Source organism: Oncorhynchus mykiss, chromosome 24 (genome assembly GCF_057628025.1).
Source record: "Oncorhynchus mykiss isolate SJ-2025 chromosome 24, ASM5762802v1, whole genome shotgun sequence".
NCBI lineage: Eukaryota > Metazoa > Chordata > Actinopteri > Salmoniformes > Salmonidae > Oncorhynchus > Oncorhynchus mykiss.
In genome coordinates this window covers 40,587,501-40,607,931 of record NC_143045.1, presented here as the reverse complement: position 1 = coordinate 40,607,931, position 20,431 = coordinate 40,587,501, and the positions used below count along the sequence as shown (strand labels likewise).

General features: G+C 47.5%; 1 protein-coding gene across 8 annotated transcripts in view; it reads right to left on the bottom strand.

Annotated features, from left to right (window-relative positions):
* The window catches only part of LOC110503435 (protein CASP-like), a 158,008-nt gene that overhangs the window by 15,648 nt on the left and 121,929 nt on the right, over positions 1-20,431 (bottom strand). For 6 of the 8 annotated variants that reach the window (XM_036962149.2, XM_036962151.2, XM_036962152.2 and 3 more), the window contains 3 exons: positions 20,135-20,323; positions 17,518-17,794; positions 5,066-11,777 (listed from right to left, as the gene is read on the bottom strand). The exons of 1 other annotated variant lie outside the window; for it this stretch is intronic. In XM_036962149.2, coding sequence (XP_036818044.1) covers positions 11,342-11,777; positions 17,518-17,794; positions 20,135-20,323 — 902 coding nt within the window. In that variant the 3' untranslated portion in view covers positions 5,066-11,341. Of the gene's footprint in view, positions 1-5,065; positions 11,778-17,517; positions 17,795-20,134; positions 20,324-20,431 lie in introns of those variants that run through there. One more of the 8 variants, XR_016491437.1, reaches the window with a different exon arrangement.

Genomic DNA, 20,431 nt, shown 5'->3' with positions numbered 1-20,431 from the left:
TGTCTCCATCCCTCCCTCCCTCCCTCCCTCAGATTGTTGCTGCTTTACTGGCAGGTCAGTTATTATTTGTTGTCATTTAGTAGATTACCTGGAGCGACTTTCAATTAGCGTTAAGTGCCTTGCTCGAGGGCACAGCTGCATATTTTTCCACTTAGTCGGCTCTGGGATTCGAACCAGCAACCTTTTGTGTTACTGGCCCAAGGCTCTTAACCACTAGGTTAGCTGCCAACCCAAGTTAAAAGATGAGGGAAATGGGGTCAACAACGTTATTGCAGGGTATCATGGCATCCTTCAATAGGGAAGGAGATGATGATAAGGAATTCTCAAAAATAAACATCCTCACAAACAAAGAATAGACACAATACAACAGATGTGTGTTTGTATAAAAGAGATTTACTTCAATTATCACACCTAGGGTGCAGGAGAACAATCATATAGATCATTTTAATAACAACACTACATTGTTCATTACAGTGATATTGCTTCTCCGTGTTGTGTGAGGGACCGTCTTACAGACAACGTGACAAGACAGAAGAAAACAAAATGGAGAACAGAAATCCTCAAAGGGGAAAAAAAGCAAAACGGAGGCACGGCCAATGAAAAAGCAGGTTCAGAACATGTCTGGACCAACCAAGTGCTAGCTAGGGTAAACAATCGATCTCCTAACCATCCCCCTAAACAACAACAACAACAACACACTGAAACACGAACAAGTGACTTGGGATAAAAGGTGAGAAGACTTCAAGACAACAAATTGTTGTCGATTGAAATGAATAAATGACACACAAATGATTGGTTCAAGAGGTAAGGATGAATCTCCTCACATTTTGGTTTACAAAGCACTCTGGGTAAAGGGTTGTAAAGGAGTTTTTCAACAAAAGTTCATTTCATCTTAATGGCTGATATCATATTTATAAGAATATTAAATAAAAAAAAGTGTATTGTTAGCTTGTGAACGATACCATCACGGTCACCTAATCATCCCCAGTTTACAAATGGTCTCATTCATCCCCCTCCTCCTCTCCCCTGTAACTATTCCCCAGGTCGTTGCTGCAAATGAGAACGTGTTCACAGTCAACTAAACCTGGTAAAATAACGGATACATTTAAAAAAAAAATTTTTTATAAATATGTGGATTTTGTGCAGTGAAACAAAACCATACTTATTTTGTAGTGATTTTAATTTGTAAAATACTTTAATCTCTGTCTACAACTGCTTCCCCCCCCCCCCTTCTCCATAACAGAGACCCATTAGTGTGACCTGGTCAGAAATAAAAACCCGAAAGAAACAGGAAAAGTTGAAGTTGACTTGGTAATCTCATTATGAAAATCCATTGTCCGAACCACAAGTAGCCAGCCAATGACCGGACAGAAAAGACGACTTTATTGAAAAGGAAGTGCAGGGTTGGAGTCAAACGAATAATTAAATTCTCTTCAATGTTTTTCCAATTAGGAACATTTATGACTTTTTGGGTTTACTTACTGAATTTGGCAGAAATTGACCCCAACCCTGGTCCAGTGCCTTGTACTAACTGGGCAAATTCTACACAGTCTCCTCATCTAGCTACGGACAGAGCAGAACCAGTAGAGACAAACAAGGCAGAAAGAAAATTATTATGTTCAAGTACTTATTTATATATATATATATATATATATATATATATATATATATATATATATATATATATATATATATATATATGAGGGGTGTGTGCATCAACTAACAGCCTGAAAAAGGAGAGTTCCACGAGGGACACAGACAGGGGCCCGATTAACATTATACAGACTCTCCAGTGTAACATGTATTGTGCTGTGTGTGCTGTGTGTGCTGTGTGTGCTGTGTGTGCTGTGTGTGCTGTGTGTGCTGTGTGTTGTGTGCTGTGTGTGCTGTGTGCTGTGTGTGCTGTGTGTGAGAGAAAGAGGAGTGTGTGCTGTGAATACCAGTGATATCTAAAAGTAATTTTCATCTTACAGTAAAAAAAAAATCCACTTCAATAACATCTCTCTTTAAAAAGTATTAGAAAACACAGTATTTTCCTTCTTCGTCTTCTCCATTCCTCTTAGTCCTGATATGGAAGCCCAGTGTTGTGGTCCAGACCTCATCCACAACCACAGACCACTAACTAACTACTTCAATAGAGCGGACGATAATAATGCTTTACAAATTCAGGAGACTTGATATGATATACAGCATCTGTACAGTGTATAGAATCATCGGATTTAGATTTATAGAAAAATATCTGGGTGAAAAGTTGTCGATCACCCCCCCCCCCCCCCCCCCAGCCCCCAACCCTCACCCAAGCCCCCCCCCCCCCCCCTCACACACATCAAATTAAGCAAAAACATCAAACTGTTTGGTTGTAAAGCCAGATGAGAGTATTGAACATTTACAGACAAGACAACTGACAACCTTTCCATCAGACTAGGGCGCGGTCGTGTTGGTTTCCTTCTTTACTTCCACTAAGCTACAGGTAGAACCTCTTACAGTATATATCTGGAAACTTGACTTTGTTTTCCACGCTAAAATCTCCTAGAACACAAGAGTAAAACTCATTCCACGGAAGGGGCGGAGCATCTGTGGGTCTCCCCCCCCCCCCTCCCCCTCCCTCCTCCCCTCCTCCCTTGTGCTTAATCGATGAATTAAAGGTCACTAATTAGTAAGGAACTCCCCTCACCTGGTTGTCTAGGTCTTAACTGAAAAGGTTAAAAAAAACAAGCAGACACTAGGTCCTCCACGGAATGAGTCAGACACCCCTATCCTAGAGGAAACGGTTGTGTGTGAATAACCCCATCTAAAACATGCACATCAACACCTCCTCTACAGAATCTACTGAATTCTACCAAACTTGGCACATTTTTTAAAAACATTTTGACAGCAAAAATAAGGTGATGAGAACGTAAATAAATCTAAGGCACCAAAATATGAAGACGATTATTCAATTCGGTCCCTCTACTTGTTCTATTGTCTATGAAAAATGATTAGAGCGAGACCAGTCCATTGGTAAGGGGATGAGGAGAGGTCAGTGTAGGGGATGAGGAGAGGTCAGTGTAGGGGATGAGGAGAGGTCAGTGTAGGGGATGAGGAGAGGTCAGTGTCTAGGGAACCAATTGGAAAGCAGCTGGGTAAGTCTCTGTAATGGCAGTCTGGCACGGGGAAGTGTAGCCAGTCCAACAGTCAAACCCCTGACTACATCATACTGACCTCTGACCTGACACAGACGGCACCCTAGAGTCTCACATCACTACGCGTTTCAGCACCCATTTGGTTTCCGTGGCGATAGAAAAGACTATTGAATAACGAGTCTTTCAGATCAGAATATGGCTAAAGAGACCACACGGCCCAGCATGCTGAAGGGTTTTGGTTTAGAACCAATGGAGAGAGAAGACCTGAAATTCTTTAAAGAGAGTAGACCTACAGGCCATAGATAGTCAGGGTAGTAGACCTACAGGCCATTGATAGTCAGGGTAGTAGACTTACAGGCCATAGATAGTCAGGAGAGTAGACCTACAGGCCATAGATAGTCAGGAGAGTAGACCTACAGGCCATAGATAGTCAGGAGAGTAGACCTACAGGCCATAGATAGTCAGGAGAGTAGACCTACAGGCCATAGATAGTCAGGAGAGTAGACCTACAGGCCATAGATAGTCAGGAGAGTAGACCTACAGGCCATTGATAGTCAGGGTAGTAGACTTACAGGCCATAGATAGTCAGGAGAGTAGACCTACAGGCCATAGATAGTCAGGAGAGTAGACCTACAGGCCATAGATAGTCAGGAGAGTAGACCTACAGGCCATAGATAGTCAGGAGAGTAGACCTACAGGCCATAGATAGTCAGGAGAGTAGACCTACAGGCCATTGTAATAAGATGCAGACATGTAGGGAATACCATTGTACAGTATTACAGATTTTTTATATATCTAATGGGATGGACTTAGAACTCTGGTAATGCTTTTGGTTTAGAACCAATGGAGAGAGAAGTCCTGAAATTCTTTAATGAGATTTGGCTAAGGAGACCACACAGCCCAGCATGTTGAAGGGCTTTGGTTTAGAACCGAGTCCCCTGGGTGCTGCTGGCTAAGTGCACCAGGTGTGGTCACTGTCACCAGGTGTGGTCACTGTCACCAGGTGTGGTCACTGTCACCAGGTGTGGTCACTGTCACCAGGTGTGGTCACCAGGTGTGGTCACTGTCACCAGGTGTGGTCACCAGGTGTGGTCACCCATACAACAGTATAAAGAAGCAGTGTTGTGCTGAGCTGCAGGTCCTGAGTAAAGAGCCTGTGCTTGGTTTGGAACCACGGGTGAAAAGGCATACATTTCCCAGAGTTCCTTGGAGTGCTGAGCTGAAGAGGAGGGGTTTGCTTAGCAGCCCCCCCCCCCCCCCCCCCGTCCCCCCAACTCACAGTAAGTGCTTGGTGTATGTATGGATAGGCCTGTTATGGTTGCTACGGATACGGGCTGTTTCTACCACTGCATAACAACAGTATTACAGTATCTGATCAATCAATAACAGTGTTATGATGGATAATGCTTTGGAGCTTGGCGAGGCCACAGAGTCTGTAACGTATCGGGCAGACAACATAACAGACACCGAAAGACACAAGTCTATAAATAGAGAATACCATATTTCCTTAAATATATACTCTTTAAATCTCAATTTGGCAGAGATGATTCCCCTGGGCTGGGATCAGACAAGACTAGTTTTCATTGGGTTTATATGATATTACCAGACACCATTTTGACAAAACCATAGCGACTAACAGGAAAAGGAAACAGCAGCAACAGGGTACTGTGATTCTTCTAAAAACAAACCTACTGTACATCAAGGCTGCCTGCATGACCTCAGAGATTTTTCAGACAGTAACAGTGCATGTGCAGCCTGTGAAGGGTAATGTATACCCTGAAGACAGCATGAGAGGAGACATGGAGAGATTTAGATATTCTGTGATCTGGGAGATAGTGCTAGTAGATATTACAGTTGAAGTCGGAAGTTTACATACACCTTAGCCAACTACATTTAAACTCAGTTTTTCCACAAATCCTGACATTTAATCCTAGTCTTAGGTCAGTTAGGATCACCACTTTATTTTAGGAATATGAAATGTCAGAATAATAGTAGAGAATGATTGATTTCAGATTTGATTTCTTTCATCACATTCCCAATGGGTCAGAAGTTTACATACACTCAATTAGTATTTGGTAGCATTGCCTTTAAATTGCTTAACTTGGGTCAAACGTTTTGGGTAGCCTTACACAAGCTTCCCAAAATAAGTTGGGTGAATTTTGGCCCATTCCTCCTGACAGAGCTGGTGTAACTGAGTCAGGTTAGTAGTCCTCCTTGCTCGCACACGCTTTTTCAGTTCTGCCCACAAATGTTCTATACGATTGAGGTCAGGGCTTTGTGAGGGCCACTCCAATACATTGACTTTGTTGTCCTTAAGCCATTTTGCCACAACTTTAGAAGTATGCTTGGGATCATTGTCCATTTGGAAGACTCATTTGCGACCAAGCTTTAACTTCCTGACTGATGTCTTGAGATGTTGCTTCAATATGTCCACATAATTTTCCATCCTCATGATGCCATCTATTTTGTGAAGTGCACCAGTCCCTCGTGCAGCAAAGCACCCCCACAACATGATGCTGCCACCCCCGAGCTTCACGGTTGGGATGGTGGTCTTCGGCTTGGAAGCCTCCCACTTTTTCCTCCAAACATAACGATGGTCATTATGGCCAAACAGTTCTACTTTCGTTTCTTCAGACCAGAGGTAATTTCTCCAAAAAGTAAGTTTCTTTGTCCCCATGTGCAGTTGCAAACCGTAGTCTGGCTTTTTAATGGCGGTTTTGGAGCAGTGGCTTCTTCCTTGCTGAGCGGCCTTTCAGGATATGTTGATATAGGACTCGTTTTACTGTGGATATAGATACTTTTGTACCCGTTTCCTCCAGCATCTTCACAAGGTCCTTTGCTGTTGTTCTGGGATTGATTTGCACTTTTTGCACAAAAGTACGTTCATCTCTAGAATACAGGACGCGTCTCCTTCCTGAGCAGTATGACTGCTGCGTGGTCTCATGGTGTTTATACTTGCGTACTATTGTTTGTACAGATGAACGTGGTACCTTCAGGCGTTTGGAAATTGCTCCCAAGGATGAACCAGACTTGTGGAGGTCTACAATTTATATTCTGAGGTCTTGGCTGATTTCTTTGATTTTCCCATGATGTCAAGCAAAGATGCACTGAGTTTGAAGGCCTTGAAATACATCCACAGGTACACCTCCAATTGACTCAAATGATGTCAATTAGCCTATCAGAAGCTTCTAAAGCCATGACATTTTCTGGAATTTTCCAAGCTGTTTAAAGGCACAGTCAACTTAGTGTATGTAAACTTCTGACCTACTGGAATTGTGATACAGTGAATAATAAGTGAAATAATGTGTCTGTAAACAATTGTTGGAAAGATGACTTGTGTCATGCACAATGTAGATGTCTTAACCAACTCACCAAAACTATAGTTTGTTAACAAAAAATTTGTGGAGTGGTTGAAAAACAAGTTTTAATGACTCCAACCTAAGTGTATGTAAACTTCTGACTTGAACTGTATGTGATCTAGGAGATATTCTGTGATCTAGGAGATAGAGCTCGTAGATATTCTGTGATCTAGGAGATACTCTGTAATCTAGGAGATACTCTGTAATCTAGGAGATACTCTGTAATCTAGGAGATACTCTGTAATCTAGGAAATATTCTGTAATCTAGGAGATATTCTGTGATCTAGTGATATTCTGTGATATAAGACATACTCTAATCTAGGAGATACTCTGTGATCTAGTGATATTCTGTGATATAGGAGATACTCTGTAATCTAGGAGATACTCTGTAATCTGGGAAATATTCTGTGATATTGGAGATATTCTGTGATCTAGGAAATATTATGTGATATAGGAGATACTCTGTAATCTAGGAGATATTCTGTGATCTAGGAGATATTCTGTAATCTAGGAGATATTCTGTGATCTAGGAGATACTCTGCAATCTAGGAGATACTCTGTAATCTAGGAGATATTCTGTGATCTAGGAGATATTCTGTGATCTAGGAGATACTCTGTAATCTAGGAGATATTCTGTGATCTAGAATGCTAAGAGATACTCCGACCTTGTCTTCTAGATGTATCGTTTGACTCAACGATAAAGAGCATGAGCGTTGTCAGGGAAACGGTTGATGCCTCTGAACATGTACCGTAGATGACATTTCTTTTAAAAACAAATATAAACTGACACTTCCCAAAAAAAAAAAACCCTTCAGAATTCATCAATATACAAACACATGAGAACTAACTTACATCTTGTAAATATTACCCAATACTGCCGGCAGTCTATCAGTAAAAATTAAAAAATAAAAATAAATGTCTTGCCCTCGGGTAAACCCCTTACGCAATAAAAACATCCAATAATAAGACAAGTGAAAAACTCAGCACCGATAAATAAGTTGAATAAAAATCTAACTATACGTACGATATGACCATACAAAGAGTCTACAGTAAAATAATAATAATAATATCACATAACTTCATAATGAGCCTTATCATTATTATTATTACCCATAAAACAACAGCTTATAATAGAAAGGGTGGGTGGCAGTTGTGCACTCTTAAGTACGAGAAACGACCCCAGTCAGAACAATAAAACACACTGACACACACAGCATGGGGAGACAGTGGGCTGACAGGGACAGAGAGAGGCTGTTTAGGAGGGATAAGGGAGGGAGAAGAGAGAGAGAGAAGGAGGGGGTGGGAGAGAAGGAGAGGGAGAGAGAGAGGGAAGGAAGGAAGGAGAGAGGGAGTGAAGGAAGGAAGGGAGAGAGGGAGGGAAGGAAGGAAGGTAGAGAGGGAGGGAAGGAAGGGAGAGAGGGAGGGAAGGAAGGAGAGAGGGAGGGGTAAGGGAGAGAGGGAGTTTTGTACGTCTGGTACGGAGTAGAGTCTGGTATGTAGTAGGGGCTGGTATGTAGTAGGGTCTGGTACGGAGTAGGGGCTGGTACGGAGTAGAGTCCGGTACGGAGTAGGATCCGGTATGGAGTAGGGTCCGGTACGGAGTAGAGTCCGGTATGGAGTAGGGGCTGGTATGTAGTAGGGTCCGGTACGGAGTAGGGTCCGGTACGGAGTAGAGTCCGGTATGGAGTAGTCCAGTACGGAGTAGGGTCCGGTATGGAGTAGGGTCCGGTACGGAGTAGGGTCCGGTACGGAGTAGAGTCCGGTATGGAGTAGTCCGGTACGGAGTAGGGTCCGGTACGGAGTAGAGTCCGGTACGGAGTAGGGTCCGGTACGGAGTAGGGTCCGGTATGGAGTAGTCCGGTACGGAGTAGGGTCCGGTATGGAGTAGTCCGGTACGGAGTAGGGTCCGGTATGGAGTAGGGTCCGGTACGGAGTAGGGTCCGGTACGGAGTAGAGTCCGGTATGTAGTAGGGGCTGGTATGTAGTAGGGTCCGGTACGGAGTAGGGTCCGGTACGGAGTAGAGTCCGGTACGGAGTAGAGTCCGGTACGGAGTAGAGTCCGGTACGGAGTAGAGTCCGGTATGGAGTAGGGGCTGGTACGGAGTAGGGTCTGGTATGGAGTAGAGTCTGGTATGGAGTAGGGGCTGGTATGGAGTAGAGTTCGGTATGGAGTAGGATCCGGTATGGAGTAGGGGCCGGTATGGAGTAGAGTCCGGTATGGAGTAGGGGCCGGTATGGAGTAGAGTCCGGTATGGAGTAGGATCCGGTATGGAGTAGAGTCCGGTATGGAGTAGAGTCTGGTATGGAGTAGAGTCCGGTATGGAGTAGAGTCCGGTACGGAGTAGGATCCGGTATGGAGTAGAGTCCGGTATGGAGTAGAGTCTGGTATGGAGTAGAGTCCGGTATGGAGTAGAGTCCGGTATGGAGTAGAGTCTGGTATGGAGTAGGATCCGGTATGGAGTAGGGTCCGGTACGGAGTAGGATCCGGTATGGAGTAGAGTCCGGTATGGAGTAGGATCCGGTATGGAGTAGAGTCCGGTACGGAGTAGAGTCCGGTACGGAGTAGGATCCGGTATGGAGTAGGGTCTGGTACGGAGTAGGGGCCGGTATGGAGTAGAGTCCGGTACGGAGTAGGATCCGGTATGGAGTAGGGTCCGGTATGGAGTAGGGTCTGGTATGGAGTAGAGTCCGGTACGGAGTAGGATCCGGTATGGAGTAGAGTCTGGTATGGAGTAGGGTCTGGTATGTAGTAGGGTCTGGTACGGAGTAGGGGCCGGTATGGAGTAGGGGCTGGTATGGAGTAGAGTCCGGTATGGAGTAGGATCCGGTATGGAGTAGAGTCCGGTAAGGATTAGAGTCCGGTAAGGATTAGAGTCCGGTAAGGATTAGAGTCCGGTACGGAGTAGGGGCTGGAGCAGGGCTTTAGTAAAAGCCCCTGCATGAAGTCCCAAACTGTTTTGTGAGGAAAACATTGACAGACACACAATAGGTCAGAGTAGGTTGGTTAAACTGTGATGTGTACACTTACTTACTCAGAACAAATGACAACATATCACTACGTTAACTACCGTGTAATTTCATCATAAACTATAAACTTTTAACCGTGAGTTAAACATGTTTCATTTGGAAGTAGAAACAGTAACTCTTCTCTACCTTGCAATCTCTTAACGGCAACCACATCGCTATATATGTATATATATAAAAAACAACAACTTTGTTGTAGGACACTAGGGGAAGAAAAAAAGGTGGTTCCTCTTCAGTTGAGTGGTACACCAGAGATCCCGCCGGCCAGGCACCATCACATGGCTGCTAGCAGGACCACACAGGGGTCAAAGGTCATTCTTCCCTCAGTAACTATGAAAACTTGGCCTTTAATTATTTTTTTTTTTTTAGGTTTGATTGTTCTCTTCAGCTGAATCATCTTGCTCCACACACACACACACACACACACACACACACACACACGCGATGTAACAAGGTTAAAAAGTCAAGCTGCTCTTACAAGAACACACACCAGTAGAGAAGAGAAAAAGGCAAAAGGTTTGTAACAGTCACAGGACAGTGTGGGAAGAGAGGAGTCTGGACACCCTGTGTGAGGTCACTGTGTGAGGAGGACAGGACACTGATGTTTATCTTCTAAACTAACACGTTAAACATTCTCCTCCTGTGAGTGTCCATCCTTTAAAAAGCCCCTGGTCCAGCTCTGGGAGAAACCCCAGGTCAGATCTGTCTGTCTGTGGTGCATTCGCCAGTAATTGGCTGTGTTTGGGGTACCTGCCAGTAATTGGTGGTGTTTGGAGGTACCTGCCAGTAATTGGTGGTGTTTGGTGGTACCTGCCAGTAATTGGTGGTGTTTGGGGGTACAGTACCTGCCAGTAATTGGTGGTGTTTGGGGGTACAGTACCTTCCAGTAATTGGTGGTGTTTGGGGGTACAGTACCTGCCAGTAATTGGTGGTGTTTGGGGGTACAGTACCTGCCAGTAATTGGTGGTGTTTGGTGGTACAGTACCTGCCAGTAATTGGTGGTGTTTGGGGGTACAGTACCTGCCAGTAATTGGTGGTGTTTGGTGGTACAGTACCTGCCAGTAATTGGTGGTGTTTGGGGGTACAGTACCTGCCAGTAATTGGTGGTGTTTGGGGGTACCTGCCAGTAATTGGTGGTGTTTGGGGGTACCTGCCAGTAATTGGTGGTGTTTGGGGGTACCTGCCAGTAATTGGTGGTGTTTGGGGGTACAGTACCTGCCAGTAATTGGTGGTGTTTGGGGGTACAGTACCTGCCAGTAATTGGTGGTGTTGGGGGTACAGTACCTGCCAGTAATTGGTGGTGTTTGGGGGTACAGTACCTGCCAGTAATTGGTGGTGTTTGGGGGTACAGTACCTGCCAGTAATTGGTGGTGTTTGGGGGTACAGTACCTGCCAGTAATTGGTGGTGTTTGGGGGTACCTGCCAGTAATTGGTGGTGTTTGGGGGTACCTGCCAGTAATTGGTGGTGTTTGGGGGTACCTGCCAGTAATTGGTGGTGTTTGGGGGTACCTGACAGTAATTGGTGGTGTTTGGGGGTACAGTAAGCCCTGTGGCCAGCAGGGCGACTAAGTGATTCTCCGTAAGAAAGAAAAAGAAACTCAGTATTCAGAGAGCCTGAGATTCCCTCATTTTTGTCTTCCAAGTGTTCATTATATCTTCTTCTATATCTTGGTTTGGCAACCACTTCTCTCCTTTCTCCCAGGAAAGAGACTGTGTATAAAAATGGCCAATGAGCTTGGCTTTGGCTGTGCCCTCTTCTGTCCAATAGGAGAAGACCAGGGGGACAGTCAGAGGGCAGAGGTTGTGAGGTCACGAGAAAGGGATGTGGGGGGAGGTTCAGAACTCCCACTCAGACGGGTCTTCCTTGCCGGCAGCCTTCTCCAGTCTGTGGATGATATTGTCGAGGTTGGCAGCTTTCTTCCTGCGCAGGGTATTGTCCCTGTGGTTCCTAGCCGGGGTTGAGGTGTGACTGGAAGGGGCTGAGCGAGAGAGACCTGCCTCAGGTAGACTGAAGAGGTTGCTGTTGCTGCTGGAGACCGGCCCGACCGAGCCTGAGGTAGTGCAGTTTCTCTGGGCAGGGGATCCACCTGACACCCCGGCTTCAACCCTGACCTCCATGTTATCAGGGGCTCCTCTGTGCCTCCCGTGGTGCCCCTCCACGGTGCTGTCTGACTCAGTCCCGTCACAGCTGTCCCCCTCCCCTGCTTTAGCTGCTGCCGCTGACCCTGCAGCCTGAATCTCCTCTATGAAGAGCTCCCGGCGGATACGAGACCTGGGGAGGGACGGAGAGCAGGGGGTTAAAGATCTATGAAGAGCTCCCTGCGGATACGAGACCTGGGGAGGGACGGAGAGCAGGGGGGTTAAAGACTAGATCTATGAAGAGTTCCCTGCGGATACGAGACCTGGGGAGGGACGGAGAGCAGGGGGTTAAAGACTAGATCTATGAAGAGCTCCCTGCGGATACGAGACCTGGGGAGGGACGGAGAGCAGGGGGGTTAAAGACTAGATCTATGAAGAGCTCCCTGCGGATACGAGACCTGGGGAGGGACGGAGAGCAGGGGGGTTAAAGACTAGATCTATGAAGAGCTCCCGGCGGATACGAGACCTGGGGAGGGACGGAGAGCAGGGGGGTTAAAGACTAGATCTATGAAGAGCTCCCTGCGGATACGAGACCTGGGGAGGGACGGAGAGCAGGGGGTTAAAGACTAGATCTATGAAGAGCTCCCTGCGGATACGAGACCTGGGGAGGGACGGAGAGCAGGGGGGTTAAAGACTAGATCTATGAAGAGCTCCATGCAGATACGAGACCTGGGGAGGGATGGAGAGCAGGGGGGTTAAAGACTAGATCTATGAAGAGCTCCCGGCGGATACGAGACCTGGGGAGGGACGGAGAGCAGGGGGGGTTAAAGACTAGATCTATGAAGAGCTCCCTGCGGATACGAGACCTGGGGAGGGACGGAGAGCAGGGGGGGTTAAAGACTAGATCTATGAAGAGCTCCCTGCGGATACGAGACCTGGGGAGGGACGGAGAGCAGGGGGGGTTAAAGACTAGATCTATGAAGAGCTCCATGCAGATACGAGACCTGGGGAGGGATGGAGAGCAGGGGGGTTAAAGACTAGATCTATGAAGAGCTCCCGGCGGATACGAGACCTGGGGAGGGACGGAGAGCAGGGGGGGTTAAAGACTAGGTTGGGCGATATTACGATGATGTCGTCGTTGGTGAAGACATCACGATGTGACAGACTATGGTTTAGCTTATTTGAACTTGACCGGCGTTGTGCGGTACAAAACCCTGTTCACAGCAGTAATTAGCCTATTCCTATTGGCTATCGCCTATTTCAATCAATACGCTATATACAGAAAACAAGAAATTAATGTAGGAGCAGAGAATTCAACCAAAGCAGCGCAAAATGTCCAGAAATAAAATATTTTTTCTCTCCGTCAGACTATAACCATATATATATATATATTTTTTTTTAATAAACAGACACTCCTTAACTATATTGTGTCTAACTGTTTAAAAGCCTATATTTCCCTCTCTCTCTCTCCATTGGATAGATTATGAATATGACTGAAGGCTAAGTGTCATAGTTGAAGTCATGGTTTTCTCCTAATCAAACATGGAATGTAACCGTGGTCCATCACAAAGTTATTGTAACAAACCTAAAAACCAAAACGTACAGTAGCCAGAGGACTAATGATGAGACGGAACAAAACATATCAACAGCCAATAGAAACATTGAATGACCAGTTTAATCAAGTTACCATGTGGCACGGCAACAAGAAATAACCCCCTCCATGTGAAGTTGAAAACCAAACGACCAATAACACGTCCTCGTTCCTTCCACTGGCCTATCATACAAGCTTAAATCTAAACTGAGGCTATGAATGGCAGCTTATTTCTTCAAACATTCTAGCCTATGAAGTTGTTGTCCTAAGGTTGTTGTGACTTTTTATTTTTAAATATACCAAGAATGACAGTTTAAAGCCTAAAGGACGAGGCTGTTGTCATCAATAACTGCTTAAATATGTTCGTTTTTCTATAGTTTTATGAGGTAAGACGGTAGACTGCTTCATAATGTTCGTTTTTCTATAGTTTTATGAGGTAAGACGGAAGACTGCTTCTATCCAGCCCATGACAGAGACAGAATACACACACACACACAAAGCCAGACACCCACACAGCCACACAGCTCGACACCCACACACCTAGACCTAAACACCCACACACACCCACACACCTAGACACCTAAACACCCAGACACCAACACACCCAGATACCCAGACACCTAAACACCCAGACACCTAAACACCCAGACACCAACACACCCAGACACCTAAACACCCAGACACCAACACACCCAGACACCTAAACACCCAGACACCTAAACACCCAGACACCAACACACCCAGACACCCACACACCCAGACACCAACACAACCAGACACCAACACACCCAGACACCTAAACACCCAGACACCTAAACACCCAGACACCAACACACCCATACACCTAAACACCCAAACACCCAGATACCCAGACACCTAAACACCCAGACACCTAAACACCCAGACACCAACACACCCAGACACCTAAACACCCAGACACCAACACACCCAGACACCTAAACACCCAGACACCTAAACACCCAGACACCAACACACCCAGACACCTAAACACCCAGACACCAACACACCAACACACCCAGACACCAACACACCCAGACACCTAAACACCCAGACACCTAAACACCCAGACACCTAAACACCCAGACACCAACACACCCAGACACCTAAACACCCAGACACCTAAACACCCAGACACCTAAACACCCAGACACCAACACACCCAGACACCAACACACCCAGACACCAACACACCCAGACACCTAAACACCCAGACACCTAAACACCCAGACACCTAAACACCCAGACACCAACACACCCAGACACCTAAACACCCAGACACCTAAACACCCAGACACCTAAACACCCAGACACCAACACACCCAGACACCAACACACCCAGACACCAACACACCCAGACACCTAAACACCCAGACACCCAGACACCAACACACCCAGACACCAACACACCCAGACACCAACACACCCAGACACCTAAACACCCAGACACCTAAACACCCAGACACCAACACACCCAGACACCAACACACCCAGACACCAACACACCCAGACACCTAAACACCCAGACACCTAAACACCCAGACACCAACACACCCAGACACCAACACACCCAGATACCTAAACACCCAGACACCTAAACACCCAGACACCTAAACACCCAGACACCTAAACACCCAGACACCAACACACCCAGACACCAACACACCCAGACACCAACACACCCAGACACCTAAACACCCAGACACCTAAACACCCAGACACCAACACACCCAGACACCAACACACCCAGACACCTAAACACCCAAACACCCAGACACCAACACACCCAGACACCTAAACACCCAGACACCAACACACCCAGACACCTAAACACCCAGACACCAACACACCCAGACACCAACACACCCAGACACCTAAACACCCAGACACCAACACACCCAGACACCAACACACCCAGACACCAACACACCCAGACACCTAAACACCCAGACACCTAAACACCCAGACACCTAAACACCCAGACACCTAAACACCCAGACACCAACACACCCAGACACCAACACACCCAGACACCTAAACACCCAGACACCTAAACACCCAGACACCTAAACACCCAGACACCTAAACACCCAGACACCTAAACACCCAGACACCAACACACCCAGACACCAACACACCCAGACACCAACACACCCAGACACCAACACACCCAGACACCTAAACACCCAGACACCTAAACACCCAGACACCTAAACACCCAGACACCAACACACCCAGACACCAACACACCCAGACACCTAAACACCCAGACACCAACACACCCAGACACCAACACACCCAGACACCAACACACCCAGACACCAACACACCCAGACACCAACACACCCAGACACCTAAACACCCAGACACCTAAACACCCAGACACCTAAACACCCAGACACCTAAACACCCAGACACCAACACACCCAGACACCTAAACACCCAGACACCTAAACACCCAGACACCAACACACCCAGACACCTAAACACCCAGACACCTAAACACCCAGACACCAACACACCCAGACACCAACACAACCAGACACCAACACACCCAGACACCAACACACCCAGACACCAACACACCCAGACACCAACACACCCAGACACCAACACACCCAGACACCAACACACCCAGACACCAACACACCCAGACACCAACACACCCAGACACCAACACACCCAGACACCTAAACACCCAGACACCTAAACACCCAGACACCTAAACACCCAGACACCTAAACACCCAGACACCAACACACCCAGACACCTAAACACCCAGACACCTAAACACCCAGACACCAACACACCCAGACACCTAAACACCCAGACACCTAAACACCCAGACACCAACACACCCAGACACCAACACAACCAGACACCAACACACCCAGACACCAACACACCCAGACACCAACACAACCAGACACCAACACACCCAGACACCAACACACCCAGACACCAACACACCCAGACACCAACACAACCAGACACCAACACACCCAGACACCAACACACCCAGACACCTAAACACCCAGACACCTAAACACCCAGACACCAACACACCCAGACACCAACACAACCAGACACCAACACACCCAGACACCAACACACCCAGACACCAACACACCCAGACACCTAAACACCCAGACACCTAAACACCCAGACACCAACACACCCAGACACCAACACACCCAGACACCAACACACCCAGACACCCAGACACCTAAACACCCAGACACCTAAACACCCAGACACCTAAACACCCAGACACCAACACACCCAGACACCAACACACCCAGACACCTAAACACCCAGACACCTAAACACCCAGACACCTAAACACCCAGACACCAACACACCCAGACACCAACACACCCAGACACCAACACACCCAGACACCAACACACCCAGACACCAACACACCCAGACACCTAAACACCCAGACACCAACACACCCAGACACCAACACACCCAGACACCAACACACCCAGACACCAACACACCCAGACACCTAAACACCCAGACACCAACACACCCATACACCTAAACACCCAGACACCTAAACACCCAGACACCTAAACACCCAGACACCTAAACACCCAGACACCTAAACACCCAGACACCAACACACCCAGACACCAACACACCCAGACACCTAAACACCCAGACACCAACACACCCAGACACCTAAACACCCAGACACCAACACACCCAGACACCTAAACACCCAGACACCTAAACACCCAGACACCTAAACACCCAGACACCAACACACCCAGACACCAACACACCCAGACACCTAAACACCCAGACACCTAAACACCCAGACACCTAAACACCCAGACACCTAAACACCCAGACACCTAAACACCCAGACACCAACACACCCAGACACCAACACAACCAGACACCTAAACACCCAGACACCAACACACCCAGACACCAACACACCCAGACACCAACACACCCAGACACCTAAACACCCAGACACCTAAACACCCAGACACCTAAACACCCAGACACCAACACACCCAGACACCAACACACCCAGACACCTAAACACCCAGACACCTAAACACCCAGACACCAACACATCTTCTGTTTTAACAGCATTATCTTTCGTCCAGTTGCAATTGATTTTGCGTTATAGCCCGACTGTTGTGTTAGAAAATGTGTATTTATAGATCTTTTACAACAATAAGGGCAATAGCATCGTACATCACAATGTTTCATGGGTAGATAATCACGGTCGCCCAACTCTAATGGGTTCCTGTCATACCTTGTCAAGTGCTTAAAGAAAGCTCGTAGCACAGTAACTGACCTGTAGTTGTGGAACCAGTTGATGACCGTGCTGGTCTTCAGGTTGAGCTGGGAGGCCAGCTCCTCAATGGTTTTGGGGGAGGGGTAGGGTTTCTCCTGGTAAGCCCTCTTCAGAGCCTCCTTCTCCTCGGGACCCAGAACCACCCGGACCTTCTTCTGGTACAGCTGAGTCCGTCGCTGATGCTGGGGGCTGGCGCTCTGAAGATAGTCTGGTCCTGCCAGGCCACCGTCCACAGAACGGCTATCACTCAGCGAACTGTGACGTCTCTTCAGGTAGGCTGAGGGGGGGAGACAGAGGCGAGGATGAGATATCGTGGTAGATAAACACAGTGTACTGGTACCAACACCCACTAGGGGGCGGTAATGTCTAACTTTAGCCATACAAGGAACAAAGTGTTAGCCTCTGAAAGCATCACATGCTACAAATGTGTAAATGACAGCATGGATTTGTTAGCGCCTCGGACCGCTGCGCCACTCGGGAGCCCAGTCTCCTACAGTACAGTACACACTGATCCAATGACAGGCCTTCAAAGGCCATGTACACGTGTCTGTAGCCTCTAAGTGATACACTACACAAGGGTCAACTCATGGTTCGCTCTGCCTTTCCTCCCAGCTCTGCTATTGGCCTGGTCCCGACTGCTCTATTCTAAACCTTCGGTGACAGTCACACCCCTTTCTTTTTTGCCTGCGCTCAGTGAGCTCCAACATGTGGTGTAGACGCTCACCTCTATGGCTGGGACAGGAACAGTGTGATGATGTGTATCTTACCCTGATGTCTATCCTACCCTGATGTCTATCTTACCCTGATGTCTATCCTACCCTGATGTCTATCCTACCCTGATGTCTATCCTACCCTGATGTCTATCCTGCCCTGATGTTCATTCTGCCCTGATGTCTTATCCTGCCCTGATGTCTATCCTGCCCTGATGACTAACCTACCCTGATTTTATCCTACCCTGATGTCTATCTTACCCTGATGTCTATCCTACCCTGATGTCTATTCTACCCTGATGTCAATGCCACCCTGATGTCTATGCTACCCTGATGTCTATGCTACCCTGATGTCTATGCTACCCTGATGTCAATGCCACCCTGATGTCTATCCTACCCTGATGTCTATGCTACCCTGATGTCTATGCTACCCTGATAGGTGGAAGATAGCAGAGAAGTTTAGTCAACACCCTTAGTTATTATGGAAGTAGAACTGCTATGTGTTCACTTCATGGATGCAACATCAAGGGAGGGAGAAACGATGGGGAAACCAGGAATCAGGGGATGAATGAAACCAGGAAGTAGGGGCTTAATGAAATCAGGAAGCAAGGGATAAATTAAACCAGGAAGCAGGGGATTAATGGAACAAGGAAGCAGCAGGTGAATGGAACCAGGAGGCAGCGGGTGAATGGAACCAGGAAGCAGCGGGTGAATGGAACCAGGAAGCAGTGGATAAATGGAACAAGGAAGCAGCGGGTGAATGGAACCAGGAAGCAGCAGGTGAATGGAACCAGGAAGCAGTGGATAAATGGAACAAGGAAGCAGCGGGTGAATGGAACCAGGAAGCAGCAGGTGAATGGAACCAGGAAGCAGCAGGTGAATAGAACCAGGAAGCAGCAGGTGAATGGAACCAGGAAGCAGTGGATAAATGGAACAAGGAAGCAGCAGGTGAATGGAACCAGGAGGCAGCAGGTGAATGGAACCAGGAAGCAGCAGGTGAATGGAACCAGGAGGCAGCGGGTGAATGGAACCAGGAAGCAGCGGGTGAATGGAACCAGGAAGCAGCAGGTGAATGGAACCAGGAAGCAGCAGGTGAATAGAACCAGGAAGCAGCAGGTGAATAGAACCAGGAAGCAGCAGGTGAATGGAACCAGGAAGCAGTGGATAAATGGAACAAGGAAGCAGCGGGTGAATGGAACCAGGAAGCAGCAGGTGAATGGAACCAGGAAGCAGCGGGTGAATGGAACCAGGAAGCAGCAGGTGAATGGAACCAGGAGGCAGCGGGTGAATGGAACCAGGAAGCAGCGGGTGAATGGAACCAGGAAGCAGCGGGTGAATGGAACCAGGAAGCAGTGGATAAATGGAACAAGGAAGCAGCGGGTGAATGGAACCAGGAAGCAGCAGGTGAATGGAACCAGGAAGCAGCAGGTGAATAGAACCAGGAAGCAGCAGGTGAATGGAACCAGGAAGCAGTGGATAAATGGAACAAGGAAGCAGCAGGTGAATGGAACCAGGAAGCAGCAGGTGAATGGAACCAGGAAGCAGTGGATAAATGGAACAAGGAAGCAGCAGGTGAATGGAACCAGGAAGCAGCAGGTGAATGGAACCAGGAAGCAGCAGGTGAATGGAACCAGGAAGCAGCAGGTGAATGGAACCAGGAAGAAGTAGAGCAATGGATCAGTGCAGAGGAAGCAGGGGGAGGAGACATTATAGTAATCACCGATTGCTGCTGATGATTATTGATGATGATGAAGATGATAACTGTCAGTGGGCCCCTGGAGGGCCACCTGATGTCACATCCAATAAAGCGCGTAATTGTCTGTGTCAATAAATCGGTCCTAACATCACAGGGGTGCGTTTGGTCTGTGTGTGAGAGACACAGAATGCAAAGAGGGAGGGATCATTACCTTTCTTCTCCAGGCGTTTCATGTCCATCAGTTTCTCCACTTTCTGTGGGTCCTGCAGCCAGAACTGCATGCGGACGAATGGCTCACGTCCCTTCAGACTGAGCTTTTGCCAGGGCTTGGGCCGAGCCAGCAGATCAGACACCGAGCCCTGGGTCAGACCCAGGATACTCTCCCCAAACAGACGCTGCCCTGAGGGGAGAGAGAGTAGAGAGACAGGGGGTCAGGCTGGAGGTCTGAACGGACTATCCAAGCTTGTATTTGGAGAAACTTGATGAATCTTTACAGTATCTAATAATC